Source organism: Loxodonta africana, chromosome 22 (genome assembly GCF_030014295.1).
Source record: "Loxodonta africana isolate mLoxAfr1 chromosome 22, mLoxAfr1.hap2, whole genome shotgun sequence".
Classification (NCBI taxonomy): Eukaryota; Metazoa; Chordata; class Mammalia; order Proboscidea; family Elephantidae; genus Loxodonta; species Loxodonta africana.
This window is the reverse complement of record NC_087363.1, coordinates 23,014,070-23,030,249: the sequence shown is the minus strand read 5'-3', so window position 1 is coordinate 23,030,249 and position 16,180 is coordinate 23,014,070. Positions and strand designations below refer to the sequence as shown.

Sequence of the window (16,180 nt, the reverse complement as noted above, 5' to 3'; positions counted from 1 at the left end):
ATTCTGGCTATACTTCTCCCAAGACAGATCTGTTCATTCTTTTGACAGTCCATGGTATGGTATATTCAACACTCTTCGCCAACAGCACAATTCAAAGGCATCAGTTCTTCTTCGATCTTCCTTATTCATTGTCCAGCTTTCAAATGCATATGAGGCAACTGAAAATACCATGGCTTGGGTCGGGGCATCTTAGTCCTCAAAGTGACATCTTTGCTTTGGAACACTTTAAAGAGGTCTTTTGCAGCAGATCTGCCCTATGTAAAAAATATGTCGTCTGAATTCTTGACTGCTGTTTCCATGGGCATTGACTGTTGATCCAAGTAAAATTAAATCCTCGACACCTTCAATATTTTCTCCATTTATTATGATGTTGCTTACAGGTCCAGTTGTGAGGGTTTTTTTCTTTGCGTTGAGGTGTAATCCATTCTGAAGGCTGTAGTCTTTGATCTTCATCAGTAAGTGCTTCACGTCCTCTTTCAGCAAGCAAAATTGTGTCATCTGCTATCGCTGGTTGTTAATGAATCTTCCTCCAATCCTAATGCCATGCTCTTCTCCATATATTCCAGTTTCTCAGATTATTTGCTTAGCATATAGATTAAGTATGGTGAGGTGAAAGGATACAACCCTGACACATAGCTTTTCTGATTTTAAACCACAACCATAACACCAAACCTATCGCCATCGAGGCGATTTCGACTCACAGCAACCCTACAGGACAGAGCAGAATTGCCCCACAGGGTTTCCAAGGAACAGCTGCTGAATTTGAACTGCCGACCTTTTGGTTAGCAGCCACAGCTCTTAACCACTGCACCACTAGGGCCCCTTAAGCCACACAGTATCCTCTTATTCTGACAGAATGACTGCCTCTTGGTCTATCTATGTACACGTAGATCTGGAAAACAGACTCTCTCATTCTAGAAACTTGTGTCTTCTTACAACAGTTCCTGGTTATTTCAACCTCCCATCTCAATAGGTTATCCATTAGTCTTGACTCAATATGGGTAGATCTGGGAATCTGACAAAAATGGAAAATAAAGCTAAGGACTCTGAAACATTATTGGGCCCAGAGCCCATATGATTGCTTTTCACTTCTCCTGGGACAGTGTCCCTTTGATGTAGTCCAGGGTTGGAGCAATTTTACTCTTAGATATTCATCCAAGAGAAGTGAACACAAATGTACACACAAAGACTTTTTACAAACATTTATTACATCTTTATGCATAACTGCCAAACACTAGTAACAACGTAAATGTCCATCAGTAAATGAACAGATAAATAACTCACAGTATAGCTATATAGCAGAAACCTACTCAGCAATACAAAGGAAGGCAACAAAACAGATGAACCTCAAAAACATCACGCATTAACTTCAACTGTAAACTTTCACTTACAGCACAATTTAAAAAAAAAATCATTCAGACACATAATTCCATTTATATAATATTCCAAAAACACAAACATAATCCGCATTGACAAATTAGTGGTTATCTGTGCCTAGAGGAGCAGGTTGGGGTTGACTGAGTTGGGGAAAAGAAGCTTCTGTGACTGAGAAAATGTTTCCACTGAGGTGTTTACATGGATATATATATTTGTCAGAGCTCATTGAATGAAAAAAAAAAAAAAAAAAGGCTCATTGAACTGGATGTACACTTGGATAATTTTACCATATAGAAATTATACCTCAATAAAATTGGAAAATCATTAAGAACAATGATATAAAGATCAGAGATAAAAGATCTATAGGCCATTTCTTATCTGCAGAGGGTTTTCTTTGACCAGTGATGTGGCCTCAATTTTTTTAACTCATTGCCTAATTTAAAAGTCAGAAAACTTCCATAAAAATCCAGATTTCTGTTTCCCTTAAAAAAAAAAAATCACAATATCTGGTAATACAACACCTGGCTAACATTGAGCAACAACTAACTCTTTAGATAGGGCCTGTTCACCCAGGTCCCCACCACTTCCCACTGCCCTTAGCCCTACTTCCCTCATTCACTGCCAGCTGGCACTTGAGGTGAGCGCTAATGAACACATATTATTAATATAATGATAAGTTGTTTTTTTTAATAAAAGCTTTACTGAGATATAATGCACATACCATACAATTTACCCATTTAAAGTGTACAATTCAATGGCCTTTAGTATAGTCATGGACATATAAAACCATCACCACAGTCAATTTTAGAACATATTCATCACCTCAAAAAGAAACCCTGAATGTACTCTTTAGCTATCACCCCCATTCCCCAACCTACCCCTAAGCCCTAAGCAACCACTAATCACTTTCTGTCTGTATGGAATTGCCTATTCTGAACATTCCATAAAAACACAATCATGTAACATGTCATCTTTTGTGACTGGCTTCTTTCACTCGGTATGTTTTCAAGATTCAGCTATGTCGTGTCATTCATCAGTACTTCACCCTTTTTTATGGCCAAATAATATTCCACTGCATTTAAATACCATATTTTATTTATCCATTCAGCCACTGATAGCATTTGGGTTATCTCTCCCTTTAGCTATTAAGAATAATGCTCCTACGAATATTCACTACAAGTTTTTGTGTGACTGTATGTTTTCATTTCTCTTGGGCAGACACCAAGGAATGGAATTGCTAGGTCACATAGCAACTCTGGAAGCCCTGGTGGCGTAGTGGTTAAGTGCTACAGCTGCTAACCAAAGGGCTAGCAGTTCGAATCCGCCAGGTGCTCCTTGGAAACTCTACGGGGCAGTTCTACTCTGTCCTATAGGGTCGCTATGAGTCGGAATCGACTCGACAGCACTGGGTTTTTGGTTTGGGTATAGTAACTCTGGTGGCGTACTGGTTAAGTGCTATGGCTGCTAACCAAAGGGTCAGCAGTTCAAATCCACCAGGCGTCCCTTGGAAACTCTACGGGGCAGTTCTACTCTGTTCTATAGGGTCACTACAAGTCGGAATCGACTCGACAGCACTGAGTTTGTTTTTTGGTTTTACAGTAACTCTATGTGTAAGGTACTGCCACCCTGTTTTCCAAAGTGGCTTCACCATTTTATATTTCCACCAGCTGTATAGGGGGGTTTCGATTTCTCCACATCCTTGTCAATACTTGTTATTTTCTGACTTATTAGTTGTTGAGTAAATTGCTTATAAGTGTTCAATTATAATATGCCCAGTTTTTTATGGACTTCAAAGTGCTCTTATTCACTCACATCAAATTTTAAACTTGAAAGAGTCCAGTCCTAGAACTGTTCCCCTATTCTGCTCATCTTTCATGTAATGAGGAGTTAAGAAAATAAATGAGCTAAACTTCCACTCAGAACAAAATTTTACAGAAGTTTGCTCAAAAAGATCAGAAGTAGATTTCCCAAGCACTCAAAAAAACAAAATCCCTAACAGGGATCCAGCACTGAAGTGAACAGGTACTCCCATCAAAATTCATTTGTAATGCCTCCTGCACAAATGTAAACTCAGACCATAATAGCAAATATGAGCATTCTTCATCTCTCATCTTCTATAAAAGAACCAAGATGTCTGAGGTTTTCCCACCCAGAATCTAATGCTCAAATCCTGCTATAATAGTACCAAAATTTAAAATCAAGTGCAAGAGTACAGGTCTAGTGCACAAACATACTAATGCCTGACTGTTCCCTTGTCCCAAACCAGAGGCAGAATGCACTGTGCAGCCGTTCCCCACTTTGCCCATCACTGCTTTTTATATTCTCAGGACAGCACTGACAGAAAGGCAAGCAGCAAATACTACCAACACGTTTACAGCATTCCAAGACTCAACCAAGATGAGGGTCTAAGAATCTTGGCACCCAGTGCCATGGTCACCCAGCACGTATTTTCCAAGAGTCAAAAATGGCATCTTACAGACAACTAGATGGTGCTCAGCTACCACCAATGACTGCCCTGACAGGGAACACAACAGAGAATCCCTGGTGGAGCAGGAGAAAAATGGGATGCAGACCTCAAATTCCAGTAAAAACACCAGACTTAATGGCATGACTAAGACTGGAGGGGCCCCAGAGGCCACAGCCCCCCCCCACTCTCTGTTAGCCCAAAACTAAAACTATTTCCGAAGCCAACTCTTCAGACAAAGATTAGACTGAACTGTAAGACATAAAATGATACTGGTGAGAAGTGTGCTTCTTAGCTCAAGTAGACTACATGTGCAGCTCCTGTCTGGAGGCGAGATGAGGAGGCAGAGCGTGGACGGGAGCTTGTTGAAGGGACATTGGAAATACAGGGTGGAGAGGAGTGTGTTGTCTGTCACATTGTAGGGAGAGCAACTAGGGTCACATAATAACGTGTATGCAAGTTTTTGCATGAGAAACTGACTTGAATTGTAAGCTTTCACTTAAAACACACACATACACAAAAACAGCAGCTTAGCCAGGAAGGAGGGTGGGCCATACAGCACCTTCTGACACGCAGAATTACTTTCTGCTTTTAGGCCTCAGTTCTGCATTGAAGGAGTTCTGCCTCTGTTCTGAAGCACTGACGTTGGGCCTGCCTCCCTAAGGCACTAGCATGAACATGTTCACGGACTTTAGACAGAGTTGTATGGTTGTCAGGTGCCGTCAAGTCAATTTTTGACTCATAGCAACCCAATGAGACGGAGTAGAACTACTCCATAGGGTTTCCTAGACTATAATCTTTACGGGAGCAGATCATCAGGTCTCTTTTCCCTCAGAGCCACAGGGTGGGTTCTAACTGCCAAGCTTTCGGTTAGCAACCCACCGCTTAACCACTGTACCTACCAAGGCTCCTTTAGACAGGATAAACCAAAACCAAACTCATTGCTGCCAAGTCAATTCCAACTCATAGTGACCCTACAGAACAGAGCAGAACTGCCCCATACGGTTTCCAACGAATGGCTGGTGGATTTGAACTGCCAACCTTTTGGATAGCAACCAAGCTTTTAACTACTGTGCCACCAGGGCTCCACTTTAGGGTAAACCCAGTGCCGTCGAGTTGATTCCGACTCATAGTGACCCTATAGGACCGAGGGTAGGAGGCTGAAATCCACAGCCACTGAATCCCTAGTTTACCTGCCCACACCCTCCATTTCCCTGTTTAATTACAGCGGGTGTTTCCAACTCAGATAAATTTAGCACATCTTTCTAAACATTTAGTAATCATCTACTATGCACAGGTGCAAGAAAGCACATGCACACACAAATCCGCTGTCAGTAAGTCGATTTTGGCACATGGTGACTCTGTGTGTTACAGTGTAAAACTAAGTTCCATAAGGTTTTCTTGGCTATAGTGTTTAAGGAAGTAGATGGCCAGACATCACTTGGGTAATGGTAGAAGACACAAAAAGGTATAAAATACAGTTCCTGTAGTAGGGAGTTTAGGTCCTATCAGAGAAAACAAAAAATATTTTTAGAAGAGCAATTACTACCTTGTGTTTTTGTTTTGTTTTAAGAGCCAAAAGGGCAATAATGCTACAGCAGTTCTGAGAGAGTATGCCCCAGGGCTAGAATGTTTTGGTAGGTGGGACTTGAGCTGAACCCCAGAGGAAAGAGACGTGGAGTTGAAGGAAAAGGTCATCCCAAACAGGGGAAAGGCTCTAGGATTCAGCTGGTGAGAGGATGGGAAAAAAATGTGCACAGAATGTTTAGCAAACCACTTGGTTAGTGGAGATTAGGATAAGCCCTGGGGAGGTGGACTGGGGCCAGCTGGGCAGTAACACCTTGAATGCAACATTAGGCCATCAGATCTCAATCCCTTAAACCTGCAATAGTTCCTGACTTCACTGTAGGACGCCCATATTCTGTGAAGCTGTCTGTGGCCCATAGTAGTTAAAAGTGATGACATTTACAGGTGAATTAAAAACAAACAAGTTAAAGTGAGTGGAAGGTCCACTATTATAACAAGTCTCATTTAACTGCACTTAAAAATGTCCAAGCCAGAAGTACTGCTATTAGCTACCTCTGTACACTATCATGCTAAATCAATACCAAATAGTCATGTGGTAACAAGGGCATTAAGCAAGAACAATAAACTTTTTGGATATTCCATATCTCCTTAGGGCAACAGTTCTAACATAGGTTTAGGGTATGGAAAGGACTAATGGGTCCTTGAGCCCCTTAAAATGGTACACAAAAGTCAGTAAACTTTCCAAGAGTCATCTGCTGGAGGTCTGATATCCAAAACAGGACAGGTACCTAACTTAGGGTTATTTTATTAGAAACCAGCAAGAATTTAACCCTGTGGCTACTACCTTACTTTCAAAAGGGAGTGTTAATCAAAGTGGGGGAAGTTAGCTTGGGACAACTTTGAGGAGCCTCCAAAATTTTACTATCTCCCTACTTTCTTGTGAAGAACTGCCCAAGAACCTGGTCCAAACTCATTAAAGTTTCAAAAAATGGTGGTGATAAGGGCAATAAAATAAGTAGCTAAAAAATACTCAGCTTCTCTCTCTTCTCACAAGTATAATCTCAGGTGAAAAGGAACAGGCCACCACCTTCCTCTGGTTTCAGTATCGCCTTTCCAAAAGGACCTCCTGAGAAGGCAGCTGGTTTCTTTCAAAATTAAACATTATGAGGTGACAAGATCCGGACCCGAGCACACAAAGTACTGTTGCTTGTCTTCCTAGTTATCTCATGCAAGCTTGTTGTCTGACCACATACAAGGAACCTGTATGGAGAACTTAAGGGATCACAGGAAAAGAGAAACGCATTTGGGAGCTGTCAGAACTGTTCCAAGTCCTGTACGTCTTTCCCTCCTCCCACCCTCACAGAGGGAAAGGAAACTTGACAGTCTGTTTTCATCGGGCAAGATAAATTTAGTACTGTTAATTTGGCAGTTCAATACCATCCACAACAACAAAAACAAGTTCAATTCTTAACACACTCCTGTATTTCCTGTGTCTTCTGATCAAAGTGGTGGAAAAATCTCTTTAGGAGATAAAATCAACGAAGTTACCACCATAATATTCGCTTTCTCCTAGAGAGCAAAATGATTAAGACCTTACCACACTCCAAAAAGTCGTGGTCGAAAACCAAAGAAATTACATGACAAAGTAAAATTCAGACATCATGGGCATTTAACCAGGCCTTTCAGGAAGAAGCAAACGGGTACTGAGCTCCAAGGAGCACCGGCGGCTGCGAGTAAGTCTCGAGAGGAAGGCGCCAGGCAGCCACGCAGAAGGCCCTCACCCTGCCAGAATCACAGAGCCGTGACACCAGCCTACCTGGCTTTCTCCTGCTTCAAGTCTTAGTATCAAACAATCTGAAAATCACTCACAGGAGCGACATCTAAGAAAGAAATACGTATATTCCCACGCGGAGCAACACAACGCCCCAGATTCCGGCTGGCACTAGACACGCTTCAGCGCCCCGGATAAACGGAGCCCTGGGGTTTGTCGGACAAGCCGGCTTCCCCCTACCCCGCCGGCCAGGCAGGCTTTCCGACCTCTACTTTGACCGTCCCTTCGGACTCGGCGCCAGCATCTGGGAGGCCCTGAGAGCAGTCTTTCATGACTCTCGAGCGATGTTCGAGTGATGCTTCGCCGATTCTCCAACCCCGCGCCCTCCGGTTCCGACCCTGCGCCCGCCGCCGCCCGCCCCACATCTGTAAGGCCGGCCTTTCAGGCCGGCTCTTGTCACTCACCGTCCCGGCCTGGACAGCGGGTGCCCAAGGCTCCCCACGGGAGCTGGGCCCCCCAGGCCTCCAGGTTTCGGCCCGCCCCCTGGCAGGCGGCGCAGGCGGCTGAGCCCCGCAGCAGCGGCCCCTTACCGGCCGCTCCGTCCAGCTCCCGGCGCTGCCCACTGGGTACGGATCAACAACAAGATGGCGGCCGGCCGAGGGGGCGGGGGCCGGGCGTCATAGCAACCAGAACTGCAAAGAACCCTCCCCTAACTGCGGCTGTTCCCAATCAACGGCCTCTGCGCCCGCCGCTCCGAAGAGTGATTCCCGCTGACAGGCCGACTGGCCTGTCAGTCAGAGCCTGCCCCCTCCCTTGGCCCGTGCCGAACGCCTGAGACACGTGACTGTGACGCGCGTGCGCGCCGGGCTCTGAGTTGTTTGCAGAGCTCTTGTCAGCGACTCCGGAGTCCTAGCGCTCTTGGCTTCTTTGCGTGCGTGGTCCCCTTTCGGGGCTGCATCATGTTTTCACACAGGCGCACACGCCTAGGAAATGCTCTATGTATGCTATTTGCCTTTTTTTTTTTTTAATCACCTGCCATAGGAGGCGGGGGATTGTCCCTAGTTCATTGGCGAGGAAACTGAGGCTCAGAGAGGGGAGGCCGGGCCAAGGTCATACTACCTCTGTTAGTGAAAGCTTTAGGTCTCGCACCTCCTCTTACTGGCTCCAGGCTAGAAGCTCTCTTCCCAGCAGCTTCCCCAGCTTTGCCTCTCACCAGTCCTGAGGCGCAGCCTTCTGTGCTGTGCACAGCAGCCCTTGGCTCTGTACCAACGCTGTTCTTTCTGCCTGGAGCTCTGCCCCAGAGCAAGCCCTGGCACACAGCAAGCACTTCCTCCTCTCTGCCCTAAGCATCTTGCGTTCCTATGCCAGCATATCGTGCCCTCGACTGTCATGACCTGCCTGTCAGGCAGCCTGCCCTGAACTATGTGTCCTCGGAGTACAGTCAACCCTGGTCCCCCACAACAAACACCTGGCTTGGCTCCAGGATTAGGAGCCCGGATACAGTCGCACCACCAGGTCCACATCCAAGTACTGGGACTAGCTAGCTATGTGACTTTTGAGTCTCCTCTCCTAGCCTTGGTTGCTGCATCTGTAAAATGAGGGTAACAGTCAAGCTCCTCAGAGATGATGGTAAAGATTTAATGATCCCCTAATCTTTTTCTTTTTTTTTAATCTTATATCTCTAGAGCAGGGTAAGTGCTCAGGAAAAGTCCGTCTGCACCCACTTCCTATAACAGCATGCTCCCAGGTTGCTGTCCCTGATGCCTGTTCTGATGCTCTCACTTTAGTGAAAGCCCTGTGAAGCCTTTTTTTCCCCTCCCAGAAGATACGCAGCTTCTATCCCCTGGCCTGTTACTCCACAGTCTGGAATACCATAACTGGCTCAGAAGTAAAGTCTGCAGTGCCCTGAAAGGGTTCAGGCCCACAGGCTCGGCAGAGGATTGAAAGGTTGAAAGAACCTAGGGACACCATGGAGCCCTGGTTGGCGCCGTGGTTAAGCATTTCGGAAAGAACCTCTGGGCCGCAGCCTGAGTTTAAAGGTAGCCTCACCCAGAGAGCACGTCCTCTTGGAGAACTGGCAGTAATCCAAGACTAATGCCAGGCTGAGTATGGAGCTAAGCGGGATTTGCCCTCCTGTAGGTTACTGTAGGCTACATGGCTATGTGCAACAGCTCAGCTCAATGCCAGAAGCATCAAAAGCTGAGTAACCAGAAGAGATAAGGAAGAAACGGGACACCCCCACAGAAAGGACTGCCATCAACCCCTCCATGGCCTGCCATGCCACAGGATTCTCAAGTCTGCACCACCCCTCACCTCAGGGCAAAAGTTCCAGATCCCTCCCGATAAAGCACACAGTCAGCAAACTTCCCTGGAGGATGCTCAAGCAGCAACAATGTCCTCCTCTCTGTGGGAAAAAGAAATTCCTGGGCCCTCCCCACCTGCCAGAGCAGGTGACCTCTGAGGGGACAGGCAGCTGGAGGCCCCCTCAGTCACTGACAAGGATAACAGCCTCTTACCTTCGTGGAACATCCATCAGAGTACCATACAATGCCTTCTCCAAAGAAAAATAACTGTAACCCTACTACTCCCTAGAGCGTGCCCATAAGGTAATGCATTCTCCAAGTGAGAACAAGGAATCTCAGATCTTCTCCCACATGTACATTATAAGGCTGGAACTTTTCTGTTTGTAATTTTGTTTATTACTGAATCAACTTGAAAACCCAGCCCATGATCATGTGAAGAAGAAATTCCACTGATAGTGACGTAGCTGGTTGGCCTCAGAGCCAGCGCCGGGCTCCTGTGCACGTGTTGAACAGGTAATCTCTGCCTGTACCTGAGCCCAGATGGTGATGAGAAAGAGAGAGCAATACTGGCTCAGCAGGACTGGCCTCCTCCGCTGAACGCAGGGGGAGGCATTTCAGGACCCTTGGTGTGACCCTCCCCCCCACTTCTTTTGGGATCCAACTTGTCCTCTTCTTCCCTTCTCATCTCAGGAAGTCCTCTGAGGCCTGGCTCAAATGCACAGCAAATTTCCTTGATTCTCCAAAAATGAACCCCCAAAATAGATACCAACCCTCCTAAGTGCCAGATCACTATGCCATAATTCACGAATAACACTGCAGTAAGCTGGGGGACTCTCTATATATCCTCCCCTCCCCATGGGTAGGGACCAGACCAGATCTGGGTCATCTCCTGGCACCAAAGGTGTTTAGTCAACATTGGCTGAGGGTTGAGTCGGGGGGGACGTTGGCTGAAGAATGAGTGGGGAGAGCAGACCCTACTCAGGGAAAGGGTAAATGGCAGATGCCCAGAGGTAGGAGATATAGAGATGGGATGAGAGAAGGTGGGCCCAGGTAGAGACCGGTTTGGGAAGAGAATGACTCACGGGGGTCCTGTGCTCTGCCATCAAAAGACTGCTGAGGGAAAGATTGAGAGGGTGCAATAAGTTGACCTCCCCCGGAAGGAGCCAGAAGCCCACCTGCTTCCTCCATCCTGATGATGCTAGAGTGGGTGCTCCTACAGGAGCAGCCACCCACTGGGATAGGGATACCCTTGGCAAGGACGGAAAGGACTCTCGAGTAGCCTCAGTGCCCACTACTTCAGTGGGGGATTGCCATACCAGGATCATGACGCTGCTTTGGTACCTGGGGTGTCTCCATCCTTGGTGCCTCCATGAACCCCTCAGTGGACCCCTCAGTTCCCTGGATGCTATGACAAAGTAGGAGCAGGAGTACAGGATAAGGTTCTAGGCTCCAGCCTGAATTTCAGATGTGGGCTCCCAGGGGCTGGGGTGAATAAAGACAGCTGACCTGTTCAGCAGCAAATCCTGGGCTGATTTGTTTGGTGTCTGTAGCAACGGGGCCACGCTAAAATGCCAGAAGGAGGGACCAAGCAGTGAGGACGACCAGCCTAATAGCTTCAGGAACTGGCATCTATCTGCCACTTTATATTGGGGATAGTCAATGTGATGGCCACATTTTACCCCACCCTCCCCTGGGCTCAGCCCTGCGATCATCAGGAATTCAGAGTCTACAGGACCAGGACAGGTTTCAAGTGAGAATCAAGGGTCAGGAATAGGGATTAATGCTCAATGGATGACAAAATTAGAGTCTTGAGCCCCGGTCCTCATCTACACCTATACTGAGCTCCACCACCAATGGAGACAGTTTCCTCCCAGTGTCTCTCTGACTCTAATCTGAAGACCTCTGGAGGGAAGGGAGCCCTCTACAATATATTTTTTGAAGGGGCAGTTTGTCTGCCCCATCAACGTGGGGATTGTCATCGAATCTTAGGCAAAATCACCTACCCACTGCCAGCGTCCATAGGCGGACAGAGGGACGGAGAGAAGTGCAAGAATAGGAGCCCTACCCCCTGAGGAGCCTGCTGAGGAGACAGCCCAGAGCAAAGAGGAGAAGGGCACCAGTCACTGTCAGCACCACCACAAACCAGGGCTCCGGCTGCCAGAAAACCTTTGTGTCTGTCACAAGCAGGGGTGTCATCATTGAGGGCATCTGAAATGGAGGTCACAGCCTCAACACTGCCCTGCCAAACACCCTGACCATCCAGCCTTCAAACCCGTCCATGGCTGAGCCACCCCACACCTCAGATTCACTTTTCTGTATTCCCAGGCTCTTTGCACTTACGGTTCCCTCTAGAATGCCTTCCCCCATTGCTCTACCTGGAAAACTGGGTCTTCTCATCCTCCAAGGTCTTCTCTCCCCACACCACCCCCCAAGGGTCTGAGGACCCCCTCACTGTGGTTCTGTGGGTGCTCGTGGCCACTGTGCTGGCCCTCCAGGGAACCAGATGCACAATGATGGTGGCTGTGGTGCTGAGGTGGGGGATGGAGGGACCTGCATCAGTCACGCGGATCAACAGCTCGTAGGTGTTGGGCTGTTGTGACCAGGGGGTGCTGGGAACAGGGTCGCTGTGCACCAGCATGGCACCTTTCAGGCTGAATCGGCTCTGGGTATTCCCTGCAAACAGAGTGACAGGGGGAGGTGACCATTCCTGGCCTTGATCTGCCCCTTCCTCATAACCTGGTGGTCTCCCATGGCCCTTACCTCCTACAATGCTGTAGGAGAAGGTGAGGCGCTGTGGCTCCTGGGGTATTCGGCATGACACATTGATCACCTCCACACTACGGCCTGGGGGTGTGTGGATGGTGAGTTCCTGGTATGGGGGCTCACACTCAGGTGCATGGTCGTTCACATCCTGCAGAAAACCAGCCAGGTTAGGGGTGGGGACAACCCACTCCCCAAATCACCAGGCTAGCCCCTCAACCTCCTCCCACCACAGCCAGAGTCTAAGTGTCAGGTATCAGGCTCCAGAGCTTTCCACAAAGGAGGCCCCATCCCTGTCCAGTCAGCCAATCAGAAAACTGAGGCACAAAGTGGGAATGCAGAGTGCCAGAAGATTTGAACCCTTGTCTTTCTGATTCTTTCCAAGGCCACCGGGCTGAATTACCTCAACTTCGATAGTAATGGTGCAGGAGCCTGAGCGGTGGCTGGTGGGGTCCTGGTCCTGGCCATGGTCAATCAGCTGGACAGTGAGCCTGTACAACCTCTGCTGCTCATAGTCCAAAGTTCCCAGGAGGTGAACCTCCCCTAGAAGGGGTAGCCATGGCCTCAGCCTGCAGAGCCGACTCTGGCCCCACCCCTCCATCCTAGCCCTGGGATGGAAGTACCACTGAGACGGTCCACAGTAAAGGTGGCAGGCCTGCCAGAAGCATAGTACTCAATGCTGTCATGTGGGTAATCCATGTCCACGCCCACCACAGAACCCAGCAGTGCATGGGGCCTTGCATCCTCACGAACCCGGAACGTGCGTGGGGCACAGGTTGGAGAGAACTCATTGATGGGTGTCACCATCACCAGTACTGGCACCTCAGCTGTGAACCATGTGGCAGTCAAGGAGCTGGCCTGCAGTTCCCAGTGCTGCCCCTAGGCTCTTCCTTGCTGGGGGTCCAAGAGAGGAGCTGTGCCCCACCCTAGGGGTCTAAAGTGCAGACAACCCTGTCTTACTGGTTTCTGAGGAGAGAGAAAACTGTCCTAGGAGTGCGGGGATGGGAACAGGCAAACACAGCCCTGTCTCGAATGTCCAGGCAGGGGGCTTTGTCTGAGGTGACATGGGCCAGCCTAGTATGGTCACTCACTGGTCATGGGAGGCTGACCATCATCAAACACCAGAATGGAGGCTGTATGCTGGAAACAGGCCCCTGGAGTGTCACAGTCCAGCGTGGTGTTCACCTGGCCAGAGGGGCCAGAGAGTGAGGCCCAGACATGGCCTGGGAGAGTTTTGAACAACTTTTAGCTGCCTAAGGCCAGGACATCCACAGATAAGCTTACTCTGATCCTCTTTTTGGCCCTTCCACCACCACCACCACAACCCCTCCCCCAACTAGACTTCCACAAGCCCTGGGCCCACTGGCCTCTTCCAGCATCAAGCACCCTGCACATGGCTCTGGGGGCAGGGGCTAGTCACCTCCAGGACCCTGTCGCGAAGGCAGAGGCTAGCCCGGCCGGGAGGGCTGTGAAACCACAACTGGTAGTCGAGGGTGGTGCTGGCAGAGTCAGGGTCGGTGCAAGTGAGAGTGTTCAGCACAGTGCCCACGGGCGCGGTCTCAGGGATTTGAGCCCTAGGAGTGGAGGGTGGGCGGCAGAGCGGGAGCCGGGCCAGGGAGTGAGCCGTGGTTCTCGCCCCAGCAGCCCAGGTTAAGGCTCCCGGGTACTCACACCAGCAGCGCCGGGAGGCAACGCGGAGGCCAGCGGTTAACCGACCGCACACTGACGGTGAGATCGAGCTCGGCGCTGGCCCACGGGCGGAGTCTCTCGAAGGCCTTCACCTGCAGCCTGGTGAACGCCGCTACCGGGGCCCGAGCTAACTCCAGCGGCGCAGTGAGGCGGAGCACGCCGTCGGCTGGGCGGGGAGAGGGGTGGGGACTCAGCGTCCGGTCCCGCCCGCAGCTCAGCCCCACGCCCCGGGCCCCCGAGGGTCCGCGGAGCCGGCTGGGCGCTGAGCCTGGCTACTCCTGCCACCCCCTCCAAAACCCGCCTCTAACTCTGGCCAGGCCCACAAGCCAGAGGAGTGACGACTGGTGTGGGGCTAGAAGGGGGCATTTGCACCCGGGCGCAAGTCCAAGCGGGTTACCAGACAAGGCCAGTGAATCACCGCCCTCCCCGGTCGACGAGGCCAGAGGGGGCGGGGGGCGCAAGTTTAGAGATTACCGCCCGGGCACTCGTTACCCTGGCTACACCTCTGCAGCAAACCCGACCTCTGTGGCAATCCCCGCCCCGCCCCGCCCCGCCCCCGCCCCGGTTTCTCACGGGGGCTAGGAGGTTATGCTGCAGAGGCAGAAGCATCTGCCTTTCGCCCTCCCCTCCCAAGCCCCTCACCGTGTCCTATGGAGTAGAACGGACAGGGCACCGGGGAGACGATTTCGTAGCGCACATCTAAGCCCTGGGCCCGGACCTGAATCACTTTTTCTCCGGGGGCTAGGTTCTCGAGGATGGTGATGTTCTGGGCCGGCTGCCTGAGCCAAAAGGGCAGCACTGGCTCCCACCCACTCCTGTCCATTTCTGGCCCAATCCACAGGCCTGCCCCTTCCCTAGGCTCCTGGAGTAAGTTAAGGCCACTCCAGCAGCCTCGCACCCTTGCCCATACCCTACCCCTGCCACTGATGTCCTGGGGCCATGTCCTGCCTCCCCCACTGTTCCCAAGGTCGGGGAGGCTTACTGGAAGGAGACCTGACTGGAGGGGACAGGCAAAACCTTCACTGTCAGCATCCCCTGGCAGTTTTGGCCCTGTCCGAAGGCCACTGAGATCCGCAGCTGGAAGACCTGCGGTGCACACAACCAGAAGGGAACCATGATATGTGTTCTTCTATAGTCTATGCCCACTTCCCCTCTCAAGGAGCCCCAACACTCACCCTCCCCATGACCAGTCACTCTGCTGACAGGTATACCTTTGAGCCCCATTCCTTTGGACCATAAGTTCTTCTGTTAGGATACAGATAGCCCAAGAATGATATCTGAGTCATTCACAATGTGAATTATCATCTTAGAGTTGCTAAGAGCCAATCATCAAGAGGTGAAAATTTTAAGGAAGGGATTTCTCTAACCTCCTCCAGACTACACTGGCCACTTTACCCAGAACTTTCCCTTTAGGTGATTGCCCTCAACAATTTCCTTTCTATTACAGCAACTATGAGCTTTAAGAGCCAGGGACCCTTCTTCTTTCTGGATTCCAGATACCAGCACAGAACCAGGCCAAGATGGGGACAGCCAGCATGCGGCAGCAGGTTCAGGGTACGGGCTAGGTCTGGAAGCAGCAGCATAATCGAGAATGCCAAGAACAAAGAAATCTCCAGGGGGTAGAGTCTCTACCCATTGCATCCCCAGTCCATGGATACCCCCCAGGTCCCAGGTCATGCTCACCTTTTGAGACTGGCCTTTGAGGCCCTGGGCTGGCGCCTGCAGCCAACCCTGCTGATTGATGGAGAAAGATCCAGGGAAGTATGAAGGGTCCTGGGCACTGGTGATGCTCATCTGACAGGACAGAGATGCTGGAAGCTCCATCTGCTTCCTCGTGCTCCAAGCACCCCTGTCAACATCCTCCAACAACCTGACAGGCACCCACCCCACCCAACTCTCCCATGCTCCAGCCCTTGGCCCTCACACCAGGCTGGGCTCCCCTCCCTCCACCTGACCCTTGGTCCTTATCCACAATCCTCTCTGCTTTTAAACCAATTATTTTGTTTTTAAACTGCATTTCTTTTTTTGATTATAAAAGTGATACTGAATTGTCATGGAAAACTCAGAACACACAGGAGAACTTGAAAGAACCCCTGAGATGACCCTGTGGCTTGGTCTCCCATCTCCCTGTAACTTCTCTCTGCCCCGTGTGTTGGGCTCACCTGGGCTCCTTTGAGTTCCAGGCCCGGGAGCAGCAAAGTGTACAGCCGGGCCCCCGGTGTGACCGTCTCTGGCACCTCAATGATTTCCCCAGCTGAGCAGAAGGGAGGTTAGGGAGGCTCTGCTCAG

The 16,180-nt window shown here is 49.9% G+C and overlaps 1 protein-coding gene across 7 annotated transcripts in view; it reads right to left on the bottom strand.

The window, feature by feature from the left end:
* The window catches only part of CDHR4 (cadherin related family member 4), a 52,629-nt gene that overhangs the window by 33,697 nt on the left and 2,752 nt on the right, over positions 1–16,180 (bottom strand). For 2 of the 7 annotated variants that reach the window (XM_064274513.1, XM_023547691.2), the window contains 15 exons: positions 16,054–16,145; positions 15,575–15,685; positions 14,874–14,977; positions 14,534–14,670; positions 13,874–14,057; positions 13,623–13,776; positions 13,294–13,387; positions 12,826–13,029; positions 12,606–12,745; positions 12,203–12,353; positions 11,895–12,115; positions 11,508–11,650; positions 10,949–11,005; positions 10,784–10,847; positions 7,730–10,555 (listed from right to left, as the gene is read on the bottom strand). In XM_064274513.1, the coding sequence (XP_064130583.1) occupies positions 10,421–10,555; positions 10,784–10,847; positions 10,949–11,005; positions 11,508–11,650; positions 11,895–12,115; positions 12,203–12,353; positions 12,606–12,745; positions 12,826–13,029; positions 13,294–13,387; positions 13,623–13,776; positions 13,874–14,057; positions 14,534–14,670; positions 14,874–14,977; positions 15,575–15,685; positions 16,054–16,145 (1,991 nt within the window). In that variant the 3' untranslated portion in view covers positions 7,730–10,420. Of the gene's footprint in view, positions 1–7,729; positions 10,556–10,758; positions 10,848–10,948; positions 11,006–11,507; positions 11,651–11,817; positions 12,116–12,202; positions 12,354–12,605; positions 12,746–12,825; positions 13,030–13,293; positions 13,388–13,622; positions 13,777–13,873; positions 14,058–14,533; positions 14,671–14,873; positions 14,978–15,574; positions 15,686–16,053; positions 16,146–16,180 lie in introns of those variants that run through there. The other 5 variants (XM_064274515.1, XM_064274516.1, XM_064274517.1 and 2 more) reach the window with 5 other exon arrangements.